The sequence below is a fragment of the Heterocephalus glaber genome, unplaced genomic scaffold (assembly GCF_053883595.1).
Source record: "Heterocephalus glaber isolate CG9 unplaced genomic scaffold, H.glaber_assembly_v1.0 deba00001532, whole genome shotgun sequence".
NCBI lineage: Eukaryota > Metazoa > Chordata > Mammalia > Rodentia > Bathyergidae > Heterocephalus > Heterocephalus glaber.
The window spans coordinates 26,856,494-26,878,849 of record NW_028258330.1 but is presented as its reverse complement, the minus strand read 5'-3'; the positions used below and the strand labels follow the sequence as shown (position 1 = coordinate 26,878,849).

General features: G+C 40.5%; 1 protein-coding gene and 1 pseudogene across 11 annotated transcripts in view; one reads left to right on the top strand and one right to left on the bottom strand.

The window, feature by feature from the left end:
- The window catches only part of Phf20 (PHD finger protein 20), a 140,484-nt gene that overhangs the window by 30,790 nt on the left and 87,338 nt on the right, over positions 1-22,356 (bottom strand). For 9 of the 11 annotated variants that reach the window (XR_015442083.1, XM_087189122.1, XM_087189124.1 and 6 more), the window contains one exon: positions 19,700-19,978. The exons of the other annotated variants lie outside the window; for them this stretch is intronic. Coding sequence is in view for 8 of the 9 variants with exons in the window: in XM_087189122.1 (XP_087045248.1) it covers positions 19,700-19,978 (279 nt within the window). In the remaining variant the exon portion in view is untranslated. The remainder of the gene's footprint in view (positions 1-19,699; positions 19,979-22,356) is intronic. 11 annotated transcript variants of the gene reach the window in all.
- On the top strand, positions 17,929-18,107 carry LOC147824719 (U2 spliceosomal RNA; annotated as a pseudogene).

Here is a 22,356-nt window from a genome sequence, read left to right as displayed (position 1 = left end):
AGCTGCAAAGCATAATGGTGCATGTCTGTAATCCTGGCACTCAGGTGGAGTCCAAGGCCAGCCTGGGCTACATAGCAAGACCTTATCTCCAAAAAAAAAAAAAAAAGAAAGAAAGAAAGAAAAAGTAAGATGATTTGGGCAAAGCCATACAGTTCACAGAGGCAGCACAGTAGAAGAATTTCCTCAACTTTAGTTAAAGAACCTTTACAAAGACAGCACTTCATAACTCCCTGCCAACTGGTACTGGGGATTGAACCCAGGGCATTCTCACTGAAGTACATCTGCAGGCCTTTACTCTTTTTTTGAGACAGGGTCTTAAGTTGCCCAGGCTAGGCTCAAACTTGAGACCCACCTGCTTTAGCCTTCCAGAGTAGTGGAATTATAGGTGTGTGCCGCAACTCCCAGCTATCACTTGATACTTACCATTTAAAAGTTAATGGTAAGAAGCTGAAGGCTTTAAGACAATAAGCCTGGGATTTAGCTCAGTGGTTCTGCTGGCTGCCTCACAAGCACAAGGACCCGAGTTCAATCCCCGGTACCAAAAAAAAAGACAAGGACCAAAATAGGAATGTCCCTTCTCACTACTCCATCATACACTTAGGAAGTCCTCCCTACATAGCACAGTGGCCAAGAAAAGGAAGTAAATGCCCTATAGACCAAAAAGGAAGAAATAACACTCTCTGCAGATGACATGATTGCCTATGCAGAAATCCTGAAGATTTGACAGTTTTCTCCCCCCACCCCCAAAAAAAACTAATAGCAATTAAAGCAAGGTTACAAGACCCAAGGTTCACATACATAAAAGATAAAAGTCAGTCCTAAGCTGGGCATAGTGGTGCACGCCTGTAATACCAGCACTTGGGAGGCTTAGGCAGGAGGATTGCTTTGAGTTTGAGGCCGTCTGGCTACGTAGTAAGTCCAAGACCAGCCTGAACTACATAGCAAGACCCTGTCTCAAAAAAAGAAAAAAGTCAGTCCCCCGTATACCACTACATCTTTTTTTGGTTGTGTGGGAGATTGAACTCAGGCCCTCACGCATGCTAGGCAAGTGCTCAATTCCACTGAACTACATCCCCAGACCCCAACTGCCTTTTTTTACAAGAACAATAAAAAACTGGAATTTGAGATCAACAAATACCATGTAGTGCTAGGAATTAAGACCAGGAGTTTCTTTGGCCTTATCTAACAATAATCTTTTTTTGTTTTTAACTTTACATTTTATACAATAGCATCCCCTCCTTTAAGCAACCCAAGAGGCAATACAAGAGAGAAGAAGGATGGGGCAGTTCTACACAAGGGATTCATTTCTGAAGACCACACCTCATTCAGACTCATCTAACTCAGGGCTAATACTTCCACAAAATAATGGTATAGTGAACACGAACACATACACACATACACAGGTCTACCAGTGCTCTGCTTTTTTCTCTCCCTTACTGACTTTATATTTATTGAGCTATTCTAAAATTTTATTCTTTTTATTACATACTTGTCATATATTCATTATAGGAAATTCATACTTGTACATTATACATCTTAATTTTTTCCCATTCCCCTCCCCACCTCTCCCTCCCCATTTACACAAACTTTGTTTCAATTTTTTGCCTCCCATTCTTTTTTCCCTTTTCCCTTCCCTCTCTTTCCCCTTCCCTTGTTCCCCCTTCCCATTTGAACACGTTCTTTTTACTTCCCAGCATCTATCCCCCATTATGCTCCTTATTTACCCTTTAGGTTTCTCACACAAGAGAAACAATGCAATATTTAAACTTGTGTGTCTAATTTATTTCACTTAAGATTATAGTCTCAAGGTACAACCATTTTCCTACAAATCACTCAAGTTGATCTTTCTTTATGGCAGAGTAGTACTCCAATGTATATAAATACCACATTTTCTTTACCCATTCATCTGTTGATGGCCATATGGGCTGTTTATAAGATTTAGCAATTATACATTATGCTGCTATAAACATGGGTGTGCATACATCACTGTGGTATGATGCTTTTAACTCTTTTGGGAAGATACCTAGAAGGGGAACACCTGGATCAAACAGAACCTCTAGTGTTAGATTTTTGAGGAATTTCCATACTGATTTCCAGAGTGCTTGTACCAGTTTACACTCCCAACAGAATGGAGAAGGGTTTCACTTTCCCATAGCCTTGCCAAAACTTGCTTTTGTTTTTGTTTTGTTTTGTTTTGGTACCCAGGATCAAACTCAGGACCTCGTGCTTGCCAGGCAGGAACTGTGCCACTGAGCTACATCCCTGACCCTATTGGTTGATTTCCTTTCTTTTTTTTTTTTTGGTACCAGGGATCGAACTCAGGTCCTTGCACTCACACAGCAGGCAGCAAAACCACTGAGCTAAATCCCCAGCCCTGTGGTTGATTTCTTGATAATGGTCATTTTTTCTGGAGATGGAATCTTAGAATTATTCTAATTTGCATTTCTTGAATGACCAGTGATGCTGAACATTTTTTCATATATTTATTTGCTGTTTCTAATTCTTCATCTGAGAAATATCTTTTCATTTCAGATGCCCATTTTTGCATTGGGTCTTTAAATTTGAGTGGGGGGGTTGATTTTTTTGAGTTCTTTTTTTTGTGTTTTTTGGTACCAGGGATTGAACTCAGGACCTTGCACTTGCGAGGCAGGCAGCGAAACCACTGAGCTAAATCCCCTGCCCCTTGAGTTCTTTATATATTATAGATAATAGTCCTTTATCTGAATAACTGATAAAAAAATTTTCCCACTCTGTGGGTTGTTTTTTCACTCTATTGGTGGTTTCTATTGTTGTGCAGCTCTACTAGCCTTGAAATCACATGGTTGATAAAGTTTCTCAATTTCATGAGATTTGCTCCCTTTTTTTGGTTTTTTGAGATAGGGTCTCACTGTGTAGTTCAGGCTGGCCTCAAACTCACAGTGATCCTCCTGCCTCAACTTCCCAACTCCTGGGATTAAAGGTGTGCACTACCATGCCAGTCTCTGCATTCAAATTTTGTACATAAGATTTTTTTTTTTTTAGATAGGGTCTCACTGTGTAGTTCAAGCTGGCCTTGAACTTACTATGTAGCCAGGCTGGCCTGAAACTCATGGCAATCCTCCTGCCTCAGCCTCCCACATCCTGGGATTACAAGCATGTGCCACAACGCCTAGCCAAGATTAATATATAATTTCAAACTGACAGACTTCAATTTTGCATAAAATACAGCTAAACCGTGTCAGTCATTGTGGCATGTACCTATAATTCCAGCACTCAGGAGGCTGAGGCAGGATGATCACTGGGATTTCAAGACCAACCAGGGTTACATAGGGAGTTCAAGACCAGCCACAAAAGCACAAAATAAAAAAACCCCTAACCCTTAATAGTCTCATTTTATAGAGAAAAATGAGAGTTCAAGATCACAAAAATTAGTGTAAAGGTAATCTCAAATCTACTATCAATCTTGGGAGTCCTGGTGTGTTAGGCCCTGTGCACTGTTCTTGAAGTGGGAAACCAGCACAGGTCCACTGTTGTTCAACACCATCGATACCCCCTCCCTGGCTGTGCACATTTCTCATTTCAATTTGTACTTGATATGTGTGATACAAACGTAGATATCTCCCAGGATCACTCCTTCCTCCCTTTCTTCCTTCTTTCCTTCCTTTTTTCAGTACTGGAGATTGAACCCAGGGTTTCATGCCTGCTAGCCAAATACTCTACCACTGAGCTATACTCCCAGCTCTCAGACTTTCTTCATCATTGCTCTATAGCGCAGCATCTAAGGGGTCTGCTCAGGATTGACTCCATATTTAGTTAAGCCAGTTGGGGCAATCTCGTGCTCCCTGTCACAGTGACAGATTTAGACAATCAGAGCTGGAACCAATTTATGAGGTTCATGAAGCTGGGACAGGAATGGACCAATCAGACCCAAACTCATAATTGGTGTGAAGTTTATAAAAAGGGCACACTCTTACTTTCTTGTTCTATTTGAATGAAGAAACATTGAGCCTGCCATGATATTAGTTACTATCCTATGAACAAGATAACCAACCTGAAAACACCACTGAAGGGAGTAATGGAAAGACACTAGGTTCTTAGCCCAGTATCCTGGAATAGGAGCTACCCAGGACTTCTCGGCTGTGTGACCCAACTGTCCTCTCTATTGAAGAATCCATTTGAATCGGTCTTCCAGTTCCTTGTAACCAAAAGCATTTTAAGTGTTGTAGCTGGCAGAGAACATGGTCACAATGAGCTTTAAAGATTCTCTAAGGGGCTGGGGATTTAGCTCAGTGGTTCTGCCGCCTGCCTCGAAAGCAGAAGGTCCTGAGTTCGATCCCTGGCACCAAAAAAAAAAAAAGATTCTCTTTCTAAGGCTTCAGGTGGAGAATTAAACAGCAAAGATAAAATGAAGAGATTCTAGGAAGCTGTTCTAAAACCTGTGTTCTCTGAAAGCTGAGGGAATGGAAAAAGCTTTCAAAGGCTCACCCTTGCCTGGTGTGGTGGTGCATACCTGTAATCCCAGCACTCAGGAGGCTGAGGCAGGAAGATCACCACGAGTTCAAGGCCAACCTGGACTACACAGTGAGATCAAGGCAAGCCTGAATTACATAATGAGACCCTGTCTCAGAAAAACAAAACAATGGCTCACCCTGGCTGCTGGCTGAAGTGTGAAGTCATTTGTGGCCACAGCTGGCAAAGCTCATGGGCCCTGAAAAGACAGGAAGAACTGCCCAGCAGGGACTGTGTTGACCAAGGTGAGTTCCCTGAGGAACAGGAGCAGACAAGGGAACAAGCAGAAATCAGTCAGAAGGCTGTGTACTTCATAGGGCATTCCCTGCAGAAGGCATTCTTATGCCCCTCTCTTGGCCAGGGTGCTAATTCTGGAATCCTGAAAGATAGCAGATGCTAGAGGTGAGAGCACAGGCTCTGTAGTCAGATTCAAATCATGGCTCATCACCTGCTGGAGGTGTAAATATTGGTTCAAATGAATCCTGCACATCTTCCCCTCAATTCCTAAACTATAAAGTGGCCAAACAATACCCATCTCACAAGGTTTGGTTTGAGTCAGTACAAGTCAATACAAGTAAAAAACTCTGAACATTGTCCTGCATACTGCAAGAATTCAGGTATTAGCAGTTCCTATCATGCTTGGAATACTCTTTCCCAGGAAAGTGATACTGGTTACTGTCAGCTCTCTCCTGGACAGCCTGACCAATTGTTCCACAATCCACAGAGCATGTACCTGGCTAGAGAGCATCCTCCTGGCTCTCTTTACTGGGCTGGACTAGGAGTCATTTTCTGCCAGAGATATGAATCACAGAGCAGCTTGTCACCTAAGGAGGGTGAGGCTTTCCTCCAGGATAGTCACTTGTCCTCTCCCCAGGTTGCAGATGCCCATGAGAAGAAATACAAGAGCCCTTCCTGCTCCCTCGGTACAGCTGGCTCCCAATTTCTTAAATCTATTCATTATTGACTTATGACAGCAAAAATACAATTATCATCAGATTGCTGCTTCTGGTAGAGAAAATAATATCACCACCTCTGAGAGAACTGCTGGTATGCCACAGAGCTTAGCCATGGGCTGGCACATGCAGCGGTCAGAGCCTATTCTGACCTGCATAAGGGGATGGCAGCTCAAGGGCAGAATGGAAATAGGAATGATACAGGAAGGGAGTCTTGCTACCTATTAGAGAAGTGGCATTTAGAACCTGGCATCGCCATTTCACCATGTCTATTTTCCCAGCATCATCTCCCTTCAGTCCCCAACTACCAATCCCCCAGACATCAGCCCAGGAAGGTCTCCAAGAAAGCCCTCCTCAGGCCCTGCCTCAGTTCATGTGGTGGAGACTACCATGTCTTCCCCAATACCCACTTATCCCGTAAGAAAAGCACACTTTCTAACTTCCCTTGAATGGGAATGACCAATTGCTGACATTCTAACCTAAGCATATGAGCAGAAGTGACATGTGGCACTCTGGGTTATGCCCTTAAAAGAAAGCAACATACCCTTCCCTTCCCAGTGGCTGACAGGCAGGTGTTGCAGCATCTTGGACCAGAAAGAGGCACAACATCTAAGGCGTCATGGGATAACAGGGAGAAAACTGGGCCAGTCACCTTCAGGGCCACAGCAGAGCCAGAATGAGTGGGTTGCAGTCTGATCTGAGAGAGAAATAAACTTCCATTTGCTGTAGCCAGCTGTTTGAGTTCTCTCTGTTATGGCCCCAATATTTACATCTAATTAAGCTCATACTGTTCTTTCCTCTTTAAAGAAAAAAGAATATGTTCCTGTGAGAAGATAATCTAATAACATAAGAAAGGTGCAGATGGCAACCACCACCACAACAAATGCTCACTCTGGTGCCCTAAGGTTCATTTTGGCTTAAAGCCAAGGTTTACCCAGGATGAGATTGATTCAGATAGGTATGGCAATAGGTAATAAGCACAGCTGGTGCTCTTTGACCTGAGAATATTCTTTCTAAACTAAGGCTCTACATAGGACTGAACTCACCTACATACAAACAACCCCAAATCCAAGAAAGCTTGAGTTGGCCTCTGTGAGAGAATTTACTAAGTGGATCCTACCATACTGAACTTCACTTGGAAAAGCAAATCTGTATTTACTTATGCAACTAAATGCCTGGCTGAGGGAAAAGGACACATTGAGTGACAGAATTTAGAAGGCTGGAGTCAGCAGGGGAATGTCAGGGACAGACAACCAGTTACTACTACTATCTAACTTCACCCTTTAAGGCCTGGATTAGCCACCTCTGGCTGCTATTACAGAACACTGAGACTGGGTGGCTTAAATAACAGATATTTATATCTCACAGTACTGGGGAGGAAGTACAAGATTAGGGTCCTGGATGTTTTAATTTCTGAGAAGACCTCTGCTGCATGACAGTGAGGGGTGTCTCTCTATGGCCTCTTATAAGGACATTAATCTCATCATGAAGGTCTTACCCTCATGATCTCATCTAAATTTAATTACATCACAAAGGTTACTTCTCCAAATATCATCACAATGGAGGTTAGGACTGTAACATATGAATTGGGGGGTGGAAAGGTGGAGAGAGAAGGGACACAATTCAACTCACAACAGAACTTAAGTGTCATCTTCTCTCATTCCAGTTCCTACCTTTAGGCAAAAGCTACATCTGCATTCCCACAGCACTTTATGTTCCTAAAATAGAACTGGGAGCTTTTTACTGGGTTTATGTGGTTTTCTCCAAGCAGGAAAGGGCCTTGTCTATATCACACCTCCTCTTCCACCATCACTTTAGAAAGGAGGAAATCAGATCTGTGGAAGAGACCTGCCTGACTTCACACAGAAAATGGCTTTATAACTAAGATGGCTCTATGGGCTTAGACAGAACTTTTGCTCAGTCTTCTGCTTAGACTTATCCACCAAAAACTAAAGGAAACAAACCTAAAACTCTCCACAAGCATTGTCTGGCCCAGAAGCCCCAAGAATCTCCATCAGAGCAATCCATTAAAATGCAGGAACAGGGCCGGGGATTTAGCTCAGTGGTTCCGCCATCGGCCTCGTAAGTGTAAGGACCCAAGTTCGATCCCCGGTACCAAAAAACAACAACAATAACGCAGGATCGTATTTGCCATGGTCAAAGCCTTCAGTTAAACTGGGTACTTTTTACAGCCATCATCATCCCAAGCAGCACACATCCTATAATGGTCTGTTTTCCATACAGCTATGAACCAGCAAACAAGTTGCCTGACTTCATAGAATCACCATGACCCAGCTCTCCAACTAAACTCCCCACACTGTCTCAAGTTCCACCTAAAAGATGCAAGCGTTCTTAGAAGTGTAAGGTGTAATATGGTCTATTATTTCAGATTTTAAGACATTCAGTTATCAGATTAGGCAAGTATCAGCAAAGCCCTACCACACTAGGGAGACTCTGATGGGAAAAAGGCAAGAAAGGATGCCAGGACAGGATTGCTTTCAGGAGGGCTGAGGAAGAATAAGGCAGCTGCACTATAAAGTCTTTGGAATATTCTGCCATCTTCACCCCTGTTGAAGACCAGCTGTGTGATGAAGGCTAACCACATCTATAGATCCCAGTCCTCAGATGGTGATCGTAACATGACATTCCTCATGGTTCGTGGTGGAGACAGGACTAGTGGCCAATGTTCCAATTTGCCATCTATATCACAGTAAGATAGATGATCTGATTTATTCAACCTGGGAATACTGAGTGTTTCAGCAATCAGGTACACAGAGACACGTTTTGACAGCTGCCAATCTATCAGTGAGGTCTGTGTCCACATGACATGAGGGCAGGGCTGCCTTCCTTGCTGGCTGCCCCCAACCTGAGACAATGAGTAAGTAGCCTGTGTGGCACACACTGCTATCAAATTGATCAATTTAGAAAAGAACTGCTTTAAACAAGCTAAAACATGGAGATTAAAACAAAACAAAAAATTCTTTGAACTAGGCACGGTGCCACATGCCTATGAATCCCAGCACTTGGGGAGCTGAGGCAGGAGGGTCTTCTCGAGTTCAAGGCCAGCCTAAACTACATAGCCAAGACCCTGCTCCAAAAAACCAAAGATTAAATAAAATTTTTTAAAACCCTTCGGTTTTGCCTAAAGCATTTTGTCCAACCCTGCTAGCCTGGCAAGAATGTAGCAGATTCTATGTTTTAAAATTGGTTGACAACTCCAGGTCACCTCAATAAAAGAAAACTTTCTGCATTAACAGAGAGAGTCAAATTCCAAGCTAAAAAAGAATTAAGATGTGTTATGTACATGTACCAACTTGCTACAATGAATGTAATTATTATACTATGTATACTAATGTAATTAGTATACATATACTAATTAAATTTTTTCAAACTCTTTGGGTTAGTTTGTTTTTAGTTTTTGAGACGGGGTCTCACAATTAAGGCTAGGCTTGAACTCACTATGTAGTCCAGGCTGGCCTCAGACTCCTTCAGATCCTCCTGCCTCAGCCTCCCGAGTGCTGAGATTACAGGCATGTGCCATCATGCCTGGACCTAAATTTTTAATAAAAAAAATATAAATAAAATCCGAGGTTAGCATAATGAATGAGATCCAAGAGTGGGACAGGCAGGTAGAAAATCACTCACTCAGGTCTCTTTAGTACATCAAAATGGCAATGCTTTGTCTATTGGTTCTGTAGTTCTCAGTGGTTTCTCAGTGACTGGCTGAGTTTAGAGCTCATCTCTGATTGCCTGAACAAATGTTTCCACGAAGACAAAGAGTATCTATTAAGAGTTTACTATTGGCTAGACACTGTGCCAACCATTTTTACAGTGGGTCACTTCATATAACAAAACTGCGAGGTAGGTAATACTATTAACTCCATTTCACAGATAGAAAAAGTAGAACTTAGCAAGATCTTTGCCCAACATTACAGAGCAAGCAAAAGGGGGAAGTTGTGCATTAAATTAGGCAAAGTTCTTCCTTGCAATTACCTGAGAAAAGCAGAGGAGCTACATCCTAGCAGAGAGCAGACAACATGGTGGTCAGGCAAGCCTGACTTTCCTGGGTTTCTTAAAGGCATCCTACTTGCAAAGTCTCTGCCTCTGGAATTCCTGGTTCTTGTGGCTCTGTGATGTCTAAAGGAGCCAGCACCCACTTTCACTGCTGCCTCCTAGCCCTGCTCAGATGTCATTCTGTCACTCTACCCAGAGCCTGCAGCTCCGACATCTGAGCAATCTCCATTTATTCCACACTATCTCCTGTCCTTAAATGCTTGCTGTATCCATACTCCACAGACCCCAAAGAATACTGCAACATAATTCATCCCTAAGAAACGAAATCCAGTTAGAGAGCTCACACAAATGCAACAGCCACACATGGCAGGATGACACAGATGAAATCCTAAAACAAGGGGAAGACGACATCCACTTCTTACACCAGGCCTTATAATGGGCTCATGAACTAGATTAACTCAGAGACTCATCACAAGAACTCTGCAAGTTTACACCCAGAAAAGCACGGAGAGGCCAGGAGACCTGCACAGAGTGTAACAGTGGCAAAGGGAACAAGATGGGATTCACAATTCCTGTGCCCCACTCCAAAACCTATCTTAAATAATGTTTAGCAATGAGTGATATAACCAGGTTTGTACTTTCACAGATCCATGTAATGGCATGGATTGCTGGAACACAGTGGACAAAAAATGTAGAATGAAAACAGGATGAGAAATGATTACAACCAAGGCAAGAGGGGAAAAACTGGATTAGTGCTTGGGACTGAAAAGGAGAGGATAAACTTGAGGATAAGTCAGGTGTAAGTAAACAAAACTTAAAAGCATCTCAAACACTACTACTATTTCATGTGAAAAGCACCATCTTTTGGTATCTCTGTAGTTTATTTTCCTTTGTTCTTATTACATTTTTATCATTTCCTAAGCATTTAAATAGGCTCTTTATTGAGGCATATAGCATATACCAAAAAAGACACACCTAGTAAATGCATAGACAAATACATTTTTCACAAATAAGCATGCCTGTGTAACCACCAGGCCAATCAGGAAACAAAACACTACCAGCACCCAGAAGTCTCCCTCCTGCTCCCTTTCCCTGCATAGTCATTCATCTACCTATCCACAAAGAGAGCCACTGTCCTGATCTCAAATGCCACAGATTAGTTTTCATTAGTTTTTTGCTTTATACACACAGAACCCCGCAAATCTGTGAGTTTATGCTGACTTCTCTAGCTCAACTTTATGTGTGAACTGCATGTAGCCGAGTATGTTGTGGCCCACGCTCACTGCTATGTGTACACCATTCTATCAAGACACCACTATAAATACCACCACCACCACCACCCAAAAAACCCATTTAAAAAACCCCTGGGGCAGGGGATTTAGCTCACTGCTAGGGGGTATACCATCCGATCAAGATACCACTGTGACCACCACCACCACGACCCAAAAAAACCCTGGGTCGGGGATTTAGCTCAATGGTTCCGCCACCTGTCTCAAAAGCACAAGGTCCCCAGTTTGATCTCTGGTACCAAAAAAAAAAAGAAAATCGCTTGGGTATCTGGCCTTACCCTGAAACAATTAAAATCAGCATCTAAGAGTGGGCCCAGGCCATTAAAAAGAAAAATATGCTGGGCATGGTGGAACACACCTGTAATCCCAGCACTCCGGAGGCTGAGGCAGGAGGATTGCCGTGAGTTTGAGGCCAGCCTGGAACACACAGTGAGTTCAAGGCCTGCCTGAACCATATAATGAGACCCTGTCTCAAAAACATCAAAACAAAACAAAAGAAAAAAACCATAAAGGCATGATGATGCATCCCTGTAATCCCACTCCTCTGGAGGCTAAGGCAGGAGGCTCCCCATGAATTCAAGGCCAGCCTATACTACAAAGTTGAGACCTGGTCTCAAAAAACAAAAACAAAACAAAAAAAGACACCACTGTGTTTGGATTTACAACACAAGTCATTTCCAATTCCAGGTTCTTAAGAAGAGCTGCTTTGAACATATCTATCTGTACATGCCCAAAGAATGTAAATGGCCTACATAATGATGATTCCAGCACCTCTATGAAACAAGTAGTTTTCAGGAGGAGGGTCCCCACCACCATTCCACCCCTCCTAGGGCAGAGGAGGTGAGCCACGCCAGCACCAGCAGCACCCCTCCTCCCCACCGGAAACAAGAAGACAGGTAAACAAGCCTCAAAAACAGACTTCAAGATCACCTACAGCAACCCCAAAGGGAAATGAGATGGAACACTGTGATACTGAACCACCTGGACTCCCTGAACTGGCAACAAAAGACGATCTGGAAAAAATGAAATCAGAAATAACTTCTCAGATAACAGCAGAGATTGTGCTCATAGAACAAGACATGATTAATAAATCTAGAGAGGAGCACAGGAACATGATGGACTCCTAACATAGGAAACAAATGGAATCCATAAAGCAAATACAAACAGATTTCCAGGAGATTAAAAACTCCACTGAAAGTCTACAAAGCAGAATGCACCAATTGTGAGGACAGAATTTCAGATATAAGGAGAAGATTGAAATTAGTGACCAGGAAAAGAAAAATTGCTTTAAAATTGTAAGGGACCACAAGAAATCAATACAGCAGCTGCCAGACAATGCAAAGAAGAATAATATAAGACTGACTGGAGGGCCAGGGATTTAGCTCAGTGGTTTTGCCGCCTGCTGCGCAAGCATAAGGACCCAAGTTCGATCCCCGGTACCAAAAAAAAAAAAAAGACTGATTGGAGTCAATGAAGAAACAGGAGAGAGTGCAGGTGACATAAAAAAAAACTGTGCACAGAAGTGATGGCAGAAAACTTCCCAAGCAGGGGAAAAGAACTTGACATGCAGATAAGTGAGGCATATAGGACACCAACTAGCCTTGATCAAAAAAAATCTACACATAGCATATAATTGTTAAGATTTCAGAAACCCAACAGAAGAACAAAGTTCTACAAGCAGTTAGAGAAAAGAAACAAATCAGATACAAAGGAAAGCCCATCAGAATCACAGCAGACTTCTCAAGGCAAGAAGAGCTTGGAGTGATGTATTTCAGACCCTAAAGGAAAACAGCCTCCAACCAGATTGATGTACCCTGCAAAATTATCTTTCAAAATTGATGGAGAAATAAGATACTTTCATGACAAAGAGCACCTTAGGAGCTTCACGAATACCAAACCAGCACTCTAAAAAATTTTTAGACAATATCCTAGGAAAAGACAGCAAGGATCACAACCCCAGGAAGCCCAGCAGAATGAATCCGTTGGGCTTGACCAGAAATTAAACGCAAAGGGGGAGAATCCAACAAACAGAAAAAGTCATGACAATGATAAGTCAATATGTATGAGTTATAACCGTCGGCCTGGGGATTTAGCTCAGTGGTTTCGGCGCCTGCTGAGCAAGCGCAAGGACCCAAGTTCAATCCCCGGTACCAAAAAAAAAACACACAAAAAAAGTTATAACCATCAATGTTAATGGTCTCAATTCACCAATCAAAAGGAATAGACTGGCAGAATGGGTCAAGAAGCAACATCCAACAATATGCTGCATACAAGAAACACATTTAATTCAAAAAGAAACTCATAGTCTGAAAGTTAAAGGATGGAAAACAATACTCCACGTGACAGGAACCCCCCCCCCAAAAAGCAGGAGTAGCTATCATCTTTATGGATCAAGTAGATTTCAAACAAAAATCTGAAACACTTTGTTCCCAAGAATTTCAGATAAGGGATACTCAACTTGTATGTACAAATCTATTGTGAACATGTACTTTCATTCCTCTCAAGTAAAAATTTAAGAACAGTGACTGTTGGTTCTTAACAGTAATACAAGAAATTTCTATATTGTTTTCTAAAATGGCTTTATCATTTTACATTCACATTAGCAGTATTAGAAGGTTCTAACTGGTTCACACGTAAGCTGACATTTGTTCTTTTAAAACTTTTAACTTCATCTCCCTAATGAGTGTATAATTCAATTTTGTTATTGTGCTGATTAGTATTTTTCTGATTCTAGTTTTGCACACCTTTCCTTGTGTTGTCCTGGCTATTTATCGACTTCTTGTGTCTACTTTTTAATTGGGTTGTCTATTAATGAGCTGTAAGAGTTCTTTATATATTCTGGTCATAGGTTATATGCATTATAAATATGATTTAAGGACTATTTTTCATTTTAACGATGTCATTTAAAGTTCTAAATTTTGATCCAATCTCATTTATCAATTTTTTCTTTTATACATCATGTTTTTTACATCCTAGGAAATTCTTGCCTACTCTAAATTCATAAACATTTTCCCTTATAATTTCTTCTTAAAGTTTTATAGTTTTAATCTTTCATATTTAGGTTCATAGATCCTTTGAAGGTATTTTCATGTATGGAAATAAAGGGTTGATGTTAATTTTTTATATACAGATACCAGGTGTTCTAGTGCCATTTGCTGAAAACACTATCTTTTCCTCTGCTCTTAAGTTGAGTTTATGTTGTATAAAATGTTAATGTTAAATAATCTTTCAAAACTCAGTGGATCATATATGTGTGGTTCTATTTCGAGATTCTCTGTTTTATTCCAATGATCTATATGTCTTTCCTTACACTAACACTGTCAGATTACTGTAGCTTTAGAGGAAGTCTTAAAATTAGGTACTAAATGTTTTCCAACACTGTTTTTTTTCTTTTTACTTTTCTAGGTCCTTTGTACTCCTACATAACTTTTAAATTTCAATATCCAATTTTTCATTTATAGCAAGTATACATAGACCTGAATTTTTATATATACCTTGTGTTTTCTAATCCTCCTAAATTCAAATACAAGTTCTAGGGGCTCCTAGAGATTTCTTAATATTTTCTCTGTAGATGATCATTTCATCTACATATAAAGATTTTGCTTCTACCTTGACAGTCTTATCCTAATTGTGTCATTTTATTGCCAGACTATTTTGGTTTGGGCCTAGGTTTCAAAGTTTAATAGACAGATAAAGAGTAGGCATATCTGCCCTTGTTCCCCACCTTAGGGAGAAAGCATTGTATCTTCTCCATTCACGTAAGGTGTTTTTGCTGGAAGTATGGAGTACAGTCTTTGATTTATTGAGAAGGTTCTGTTCTACTTCTAGTCTCCTGATAGCTTTTACCACGAACAGCTGTAGAATTTAATCCAATACTTTTTCTCCAACTAGTGACAGGATCATATGGCTTTTTCCTTTCCTCTGTTAAAATGATGACTTTTGGGGGGTAGATCTCCCAATGCTGAACCAACACTGCCATCCCTATAATAAAACCACTTTCTACATTATGCCAGATCTGACTTCTAATAGTTTGTTTTGTTAAACAAATTTCTATCTATATTCCTACTTTTTTCTTCTTTTATCTTTATCCAGTTTTAGAATTAGCACAATGTTGATTTCCTAAAATGAGGGGAGAAGTTTTTCTTCTTTTTTCTGCTTTAAATGTTTGATATAATTTATCAGTTAAAATGCATACGAGCCTGTTGTTGTCATACAGGTAGGTTTTCAAGCTAGGAATATACTTTCTTTAATAGGTGCTATTCAAATTTTATATTTCCTCCAGAGTTAGTTTCATCAATTTGTCTTCCAAGGTACTTCTTAGAAGTTGTCAAATTTTTATTTCCAAAAAGATTTTTGTAATATGCTTTCTATATCCTTTTAAATTCTGCAAAATCTGTGGTAATGTCTCCTAGGTCTTGATATTTTAATTTTAAAAATGTATAGCTGATATTGTGTAATAGGAAGTAAAGGTCTAAAGGAGCAGTGGAAGTGGGAGGGGTAGAGGAAAGGAAAGAAGGGAAAAGAAAAAATATGAGAAAAAGAAAAAAATGGAAACAAAATCTTTTCAAATAGGGAAGGGTGGAGGGGGTGAAGGGAGGGTAGGGGAAGGGGGAAAAAATAAGAACCAAGATACTCATGTAATGGTACAAGATCCCAGTGGTGTATGTAACTGTATTTTACACCTAAAATGTACCAAGAAACTTAATGGGGGAAAAAAAAAAGAGCGAGAACAAGCCACAGGAACAGTGGTCTTCAGACCAGAGCAAATGCCTCCAGATAGAGCTTGCTCACCCTAGCAGGAGTCAGAAGAGCAGCCTGGCAGGAGATGGTAGAAGAAGGGAAGTTTGTAATGCTTTTGAATCTAATTTAAAAAGTAAAATACAAGATAAGCATGGTGGTACACACCTGTAATCTCACCTAGCTGGCAGGCTGAGGCAGGAGGATCAAAAACTTGAGGCCAGCCTCAGCAATTTAGTGAAACCCAGTCTAAAAATAAATTTTTTAAAGGGCTAGGGAAATAGTTCAGTGGTAGAGCGCTTGCTTGGTATATATGAGACACTGGATTCAATCCCCAGCAATACAAAAAAAAAAAAGTAAAAACCAAATGCTCATATTCCAAACTACTCAGAAAAAAAGCAGTAAGACTACTTAAAGTATGAGTTCAAGGCCAGCCTGGGGAATATGGTGAGACCCTGTTTTTTTAAAAAAGAAGCCAGCGCAAGGGCCCGAGTTCGATCCCCGGTACCAAAAAAAAACTTAAAAAGCTGGGTGTGGTGGCACAGGCTGGTAATACCAGCATTTGGGAGACAGCCAGGAAGATCACCATGAGTTCAAGGCCAGCCTAAACTCCATAGTGAGACCCTGTCTCATAAAAACCAAAAAAAGAAAGAAAGAAAAAAAAAAGATGTTTTTCTTACTGAGAAAAACAAGGAAATAACCATTTCAAATTCCTAAGATTGGAGGGCTGGGGATTTACCTCAGCAGTGCTGCCACCTGCCTTGCAAATACAAGGTCTGGAGTTTGATCCCAGATACCAAAAAAAGAAAAAAAATTCATAAGATTGGGGAAATTTTTGTAAAATAACACCAAAAGTTGGTGAGGACATAATAAAATCACAAAGCTGCTAAGACTATGAATTAAACCACCATTGTCAAATGCTTTCTGGTATATTAACTAAAACCCTTCCATCTAGGAATTTCTCTTCTAGGTAAATTTTCTAAAGAAACACTCACTTAGCCAGGTGTGGTGGCGCACACCAGTAATACCAGCTCTATGGGAAGCTGAGGCAGAAGGATTGCAAGTTCAAGGTCAGCCTGGACAATTTAGCAACTTAGCCAGACCCTGTAGATAGGTAGAAAAAAGAAAAGAAAAGGAAGAAAGAGAGGGAGGGAGGGAAAGAGACAGACAAAGAGAAAGAGGGGAGGGGAGAGGAGGGGAGGGAAAGAAACGTGTACAAAGGCATTTCCTGCAAGATCACCTATAATAGCAAAAAACTAGCAACTTCAGTAAGTCTGACATACTCACACAATATAATACTATACACCAGCTAAAGAACCAAAGAGATCTAGCTACAGGTTTGCAGAAAGAAGCTAAAACAATACAGAACAAAAGCACCAACTAGTAAGAATGTATTTTGATACCATTTATGCATATTTTATTTTTATGCATATTCTAAACCCCAAAAAATTTTTGTTTTTGTTTTTGTTTTGGTACCGGGGTTTGAACTCTGGACCTTGCACTTTCGAGACAGGCAGCGGAACCACTGAGCTAAAGCCCTGGCCCAAAACAAAAAAATTTTTAAATAAAATACTCTATCAATGTAAGTGCTTATAACACTCAAAATACTCTGATATCTCTTAATATATATGGACATATTTGGGGACATATAAGAGGAAAAAAGGAAAAGGAGTATAGGAGTTTTGTTTTGTTTGAGACAGGGTCTCGCTATGTAGTTCAGGTTGGCCTCCAACTCATGGCAATCCTTCCGTCTTAGCCTCCCAAGTGCTGGAATTACAGGCAAGCAGCATCACGCCCAGGAGGTTCTTATTTCATCTTTTTTTTCTACTTCATTGATTTCTTTTTTGAAAAAAAACTGAAAAAATATGGCAAAACACTGACATTTGTTAAGTCTGGGTAGGGGATACATATATATTTGCTATATCTGTGTGCTTTTCTGTATGTTTAAAATATTCTACTATTTAAAAAATAAAATACTAAAAATAAATAAATAATAAAATACTAAAGTCGCTTAAACATTTTTCACCTATAAAAAGAACCAATAAAATATATTATGTACTGGTACAAACTCCCTATGACGAATGTTATCATTATGCATATCTAAAATGTATCAATAAATGTTTTGCGAAAAAAAGAAAAAATATTGCCTAGGTTCACAATAAATCGTAAGGGAAAAAAAAGATATATCAGCTACTTGGGAGGCCAATGGAATTAGACCACAAGTTCAAACCCAGCCAGGACACAGAAGCTAACTCAAATTTAAAAATAAAAAGGGATAGGGATATAGCACTTGCCTAGCATTCATGAGCCCCTCGGCCAATCCCCAGTACCAGGAGGGAACAATGTTCACAATTTGACAATATTAATAACCTGTTGGTAGGAGACTACCAATTAGGACAAGCATTCTGAAGAGTGATTAGCAACATTCATCAGAAGTTTACATTCTTATCGCTTCTCAGCCTTTTGGCTAAGATCAAGTGTAGAAGTTTTCATTCTGCCTGCGCAATTTCACATATATAGTTTTGTTTTCTGTTTTTTATCTTTTTAGTTTTTTGAGACAAGGTCTTGCTATGTAGTTCAGGTTGGCCTCAAACTTGCAGTAATCCTTCTTCCTCAGCCTCCCAAATGCTAGAATTACAGGCATGCGCCACCATGCCTGGCCAAAAGCAAAGAGATCTAAACTCACCTAAAATACAAAAATGGCCACCCAGGGGCGGGGATTTACCTCATTGGTTCCGCTGCCTGCCTTGCAAGCACAAGGTCCTGAGTTTGACCCTCAGTACAAAAAAAAAAAAAAAAAAAAAGGCCACCCAACACAGCGAGACTGGGAAGTAACAGACATTAACATCCCTGTCAGTGTGGCCCTAAATGAAGCAGGTACTGCCCAGGCAAGAGGATGTCTCAGAAAATGAATCAATTCTTTTTGCTCCTTCTCTGTACTAGAATAGGCACAACCACAAGCACTAGGCAGAAGGGATTCGGGTCTCTTTTGCAGTGCCCAAGTCAGAGCCTGGTAATAAATCATTGTCAAATGAACTGGCCAAATCTATTTTAGCATGAGAAGATTCTAATTTTGGTGCTCTGATTCCATGCTCAATAAGCAACTTTTTCTTCTCAGAGAGGATTAAAACAGCTAAAGCTGTGCAGAGGAAATGAGAAAATTTGATAACTGGGCTCTGTTTCTTTGATGTTATTTTTTGTTCTTCTGTTTTGAGACAAGCTCTTGCTATGTACCCCAGACTATCCTCAAACTCATGATTCCTCTGCCTCAGCCTCCCAAGTGCTGGGATTACAGGTGTGCACCACCATGCCCGGCAATACTTACATCCTTCAATGGAATAGCTATAAGCCAATAAATAAATAGTGATACTACAATTTCAGGTAAACAAGCTGGGAAAATTGTAGAATTTATTGGAAATCCATTACTTCTTCTAAAATTCCCTTGATATATAATTTTTCAATTTCTATAATTTCAGAAAAAACTTCCAAAAGATTCTCTGCAAGAAGAAATGAAAGTTTATAGTAATCCATACTAGCACTACTGTGGTTTCTACACAAACTAAACAGTGCTGTTAGAAAATATTTTCAACTGGCCAAGCCTTGTTCCACACGCCTGTAATCCCAGCACTTGGGAGGCTGAGGGAGAGGCACTATCATGAGTTCAAGGCCAGCCTGTGCTACACAGTGAGTCAAAGACAGCCTAAACTACATAGTGAGACCCAGTCTCAAAAAAACCAACAAAAAACCTAAAACAAATATATACATATATATATCTTTAACTGCAATTAAAAGGCAAGAAGATTCAACGTTTGCACCCAGCAGATGAAACAAGTATCACTTTTTTGTTCTTTTGGGTTTTTCCTGCTGCCTGGCAGAATGACAGCATCTATGCTGTTCTGGGCACAAATTCTCCCACTGGCTTCTGCAGACACCTCCTCACTCAACTGTCCCCACTCATCCTGAGAGCACCAGAATCTTCAGCAACTAGGTAACTTCCTCAAGGTAACTTGGGCAGCAAGGGGCAGAAATAAGACAGAGTTAGGTAGTCCTCCTTCCCCCACAAGGGCCATAACTCCAAGAAACAACTTCTAAAGATCACTTATCATTTAGTCTAATGGAATTCAACTGAACTAGAACAATCTTTCTGTGTCAGAGACATAAGCACTGTGACTAAACAGCAGAGCCCTTGATAATACAGTGCAGAACCAAGATACTTACTCGGAGAACTTGCAGAGACCCGCTTCCTAGTCAAGCTCTCCTGGCCGGCCTTGTCAGAAGCTGAAGAGCCCCTTGTTTGGACATGCCTCTTCCCTGGGCTTTCCTCTGGCTCTGGTGACTTCTCCATCCCATGGAAATATTTCATATGATAGTGCAGCAGTTTAGCTTTGCGGAAAAATTTTAAACAGTCCACAACCTTGCATCTAAATTTGTGGTCCAGGTCCACAGCTGGCACATTAGATGTCACAAAATCATCTGTTTTCTTAAAAGCATTTGGTACTGGAAAAAAAAAAAAAAAAAGCAAAGATCCCTTGTGCTTATCCTAGTATTACAAAACATGCATTAACATACAGCAATGGAAAATGAAAGAATGGCATGCATAAGTAGCCAGAGACACCAAGCAGACTGCCAGTACTTCCCAAAATTGTTTGGAGAGAATAAATACAACTTCAGGTAAACAACTATGATACATTCATTTTTATAAAGAAGAGATCCACATGTTTAAGTAGCCTTACAAGTTCTCAGAGTTTCACAGGGGAAAATTCTAAAGAAAATCAGGAATCTTAAGCCAGAATTCGTTGCTCTTGAGTTGGACCAAATTCATATTCACCACCACCCTGGAGTGGGGCAGAACTAGGGAACATTCTGAGGGATCTCTTTATGAAACTTAAGGGATTTTACAACAATGATTGCATTAGAGTACAATGCTCCCACAGTTTTAGTACTGAGCCTTAGAAGCTTACCACATATTTTGCTTTATCATATACTTTATTCATTCAAAAGGATCCAGAGATTGCAAGGAAAAAGGAAACAAAGCAACCAAGTGAATGGAACTGGAGGACATGAGGAAAACTTGGAGGACGTGATGATCAAATTTAAAGAAATGAAGAAGTTGATTTTCAAAAATCAAATAAACAGAAGACAATAGTGTGCCATGCACCAGTAACAAAAAGCAAAGCTGTCACAGGGTGTTCATGTGTGCCACACTGCTCACTGGAGGCCCCCTTCCTGGCACCCTCACCCCAGTGAGAACAGTCACCTGAAACTCAAGCCATTCCTCCTCTACAGACTGGGTCATCCAAGAGTATCCTTAATGGACACTTTCTTGGGTAAATAAAAGTTTTCCTAAATGTAATCATGTATTTTCTATTAGAAGTAAACAGCATGCTAAACTTTTGGTAAATGTTATGATAATTTTTCTAAGTACTGCTCCATAATGAGAAGAAATGTTTTTTAAAATTCTTTTTTTTTTCTTTATAAACTTTTTGACTCTTACCTTAAAACAGTACAAAATCAAACTACAAAAATCACTCATGTACAAAAATTTTTCTATTTACATCCTTTTTGGTTTTTTTGAGACAGGGCCTTGCTATGTAGCCCAGGCTGGCCTTGAACTCTCTAGTGCTAGGATTACAGGCATGCATCACCATGCCTGGCTATATCCTTATTTTATAAGCTTTTTTCTACTCTTTTTTTACCTTTTTTTTGGCTTTTTGAGACAAGGTCTCACTACGTAGTTCAGTCTGGCATTGAACTTACTATGTACCCCAAGTTGTCCTCAAACTTGCAGTGATCCTCCTGGCTCAGCCCCCCAAATGATGAGATTGCAAGCATGCGCCACCACACCCAGCTTTTTTTACTTTTTAAAATTTTTTTGGTTAAAGATTAAGACATAAACTACATCAGAATAGGCCTACATAGGATTAGGATCATCATCACTATCTTCTGCTTCAAAATTTTTTTTTTATTTATTATTATTTTTTTTGGTACTGAGGATCAAACTTGGGACCTTGCACTTGCAAGGCAGGCAGCAGCACCACTGAGCTAGATCCCTGGGCCCTGCTTCAAAATCTTAATCAACTAGAACAATGGCAGTGAACCTATGGCACATGTGCTGCAGCAGGTTGTTTGTGTCATTAAAAGACCCAAAAGGTTCGCCATCATTTAACTCCACGGTCTTCAGGAACAATAACAGCCCCAGAGCTGTCATTGCTTATGGTAACTGTGTCTTCATTTGGAATCCCCCCTAAAAGGCTTGCCTGAAGGTCTTCCTTTTTATTCTTTTTTTTTTTTTTTGGTACCAGGGATAGAAGTCTGGACCTTGAGCTTGGAAGGCAGGCAGCAGAACTGCTGAGCTAAATCCCTGGCCCCCTAAAGGTCTTCTTAAAAGGTGATCACTCTCTCCAGAAATAGGTCCATGGTGGTTTGCTTGTTTTTGTTTTCCATCATAGATTCTGTTATGGTTTAGTTCTTAAACGTCCCTTAAAAGCTCATATGTTAAAGGCTCGATCCCAAATGCATCCATGTTCAGAGTTGGAGCCTTTGGGAGGTAACTGGGTCATGAAGACCCTAACTTCATTAATGGATTAATCCATTTATAGATTCACAACTTCATGGGCTTTTGGGAGGTGGTGGAAATTTTAGGAGTAGAGCCTAGCTGGAAGAAGTAGCTTGTTGGGAGCATGCCCTTGATATAGGGTGTATTTTGCCCCAGGTCCCTTTCTCTTCTTTCTCCCTCTCCCTTTTGTTCTCCTCTTTCTCTTCTCTTCTCTTCTCTTCTCTCTCTCTCTCCCCCTCCCTCTCTCTGTCTTCACCCCTCCCTGCGCTACCATGAGATGAGTAGCTCTGCTTTACCACATTCCCTACCATAACGTTCT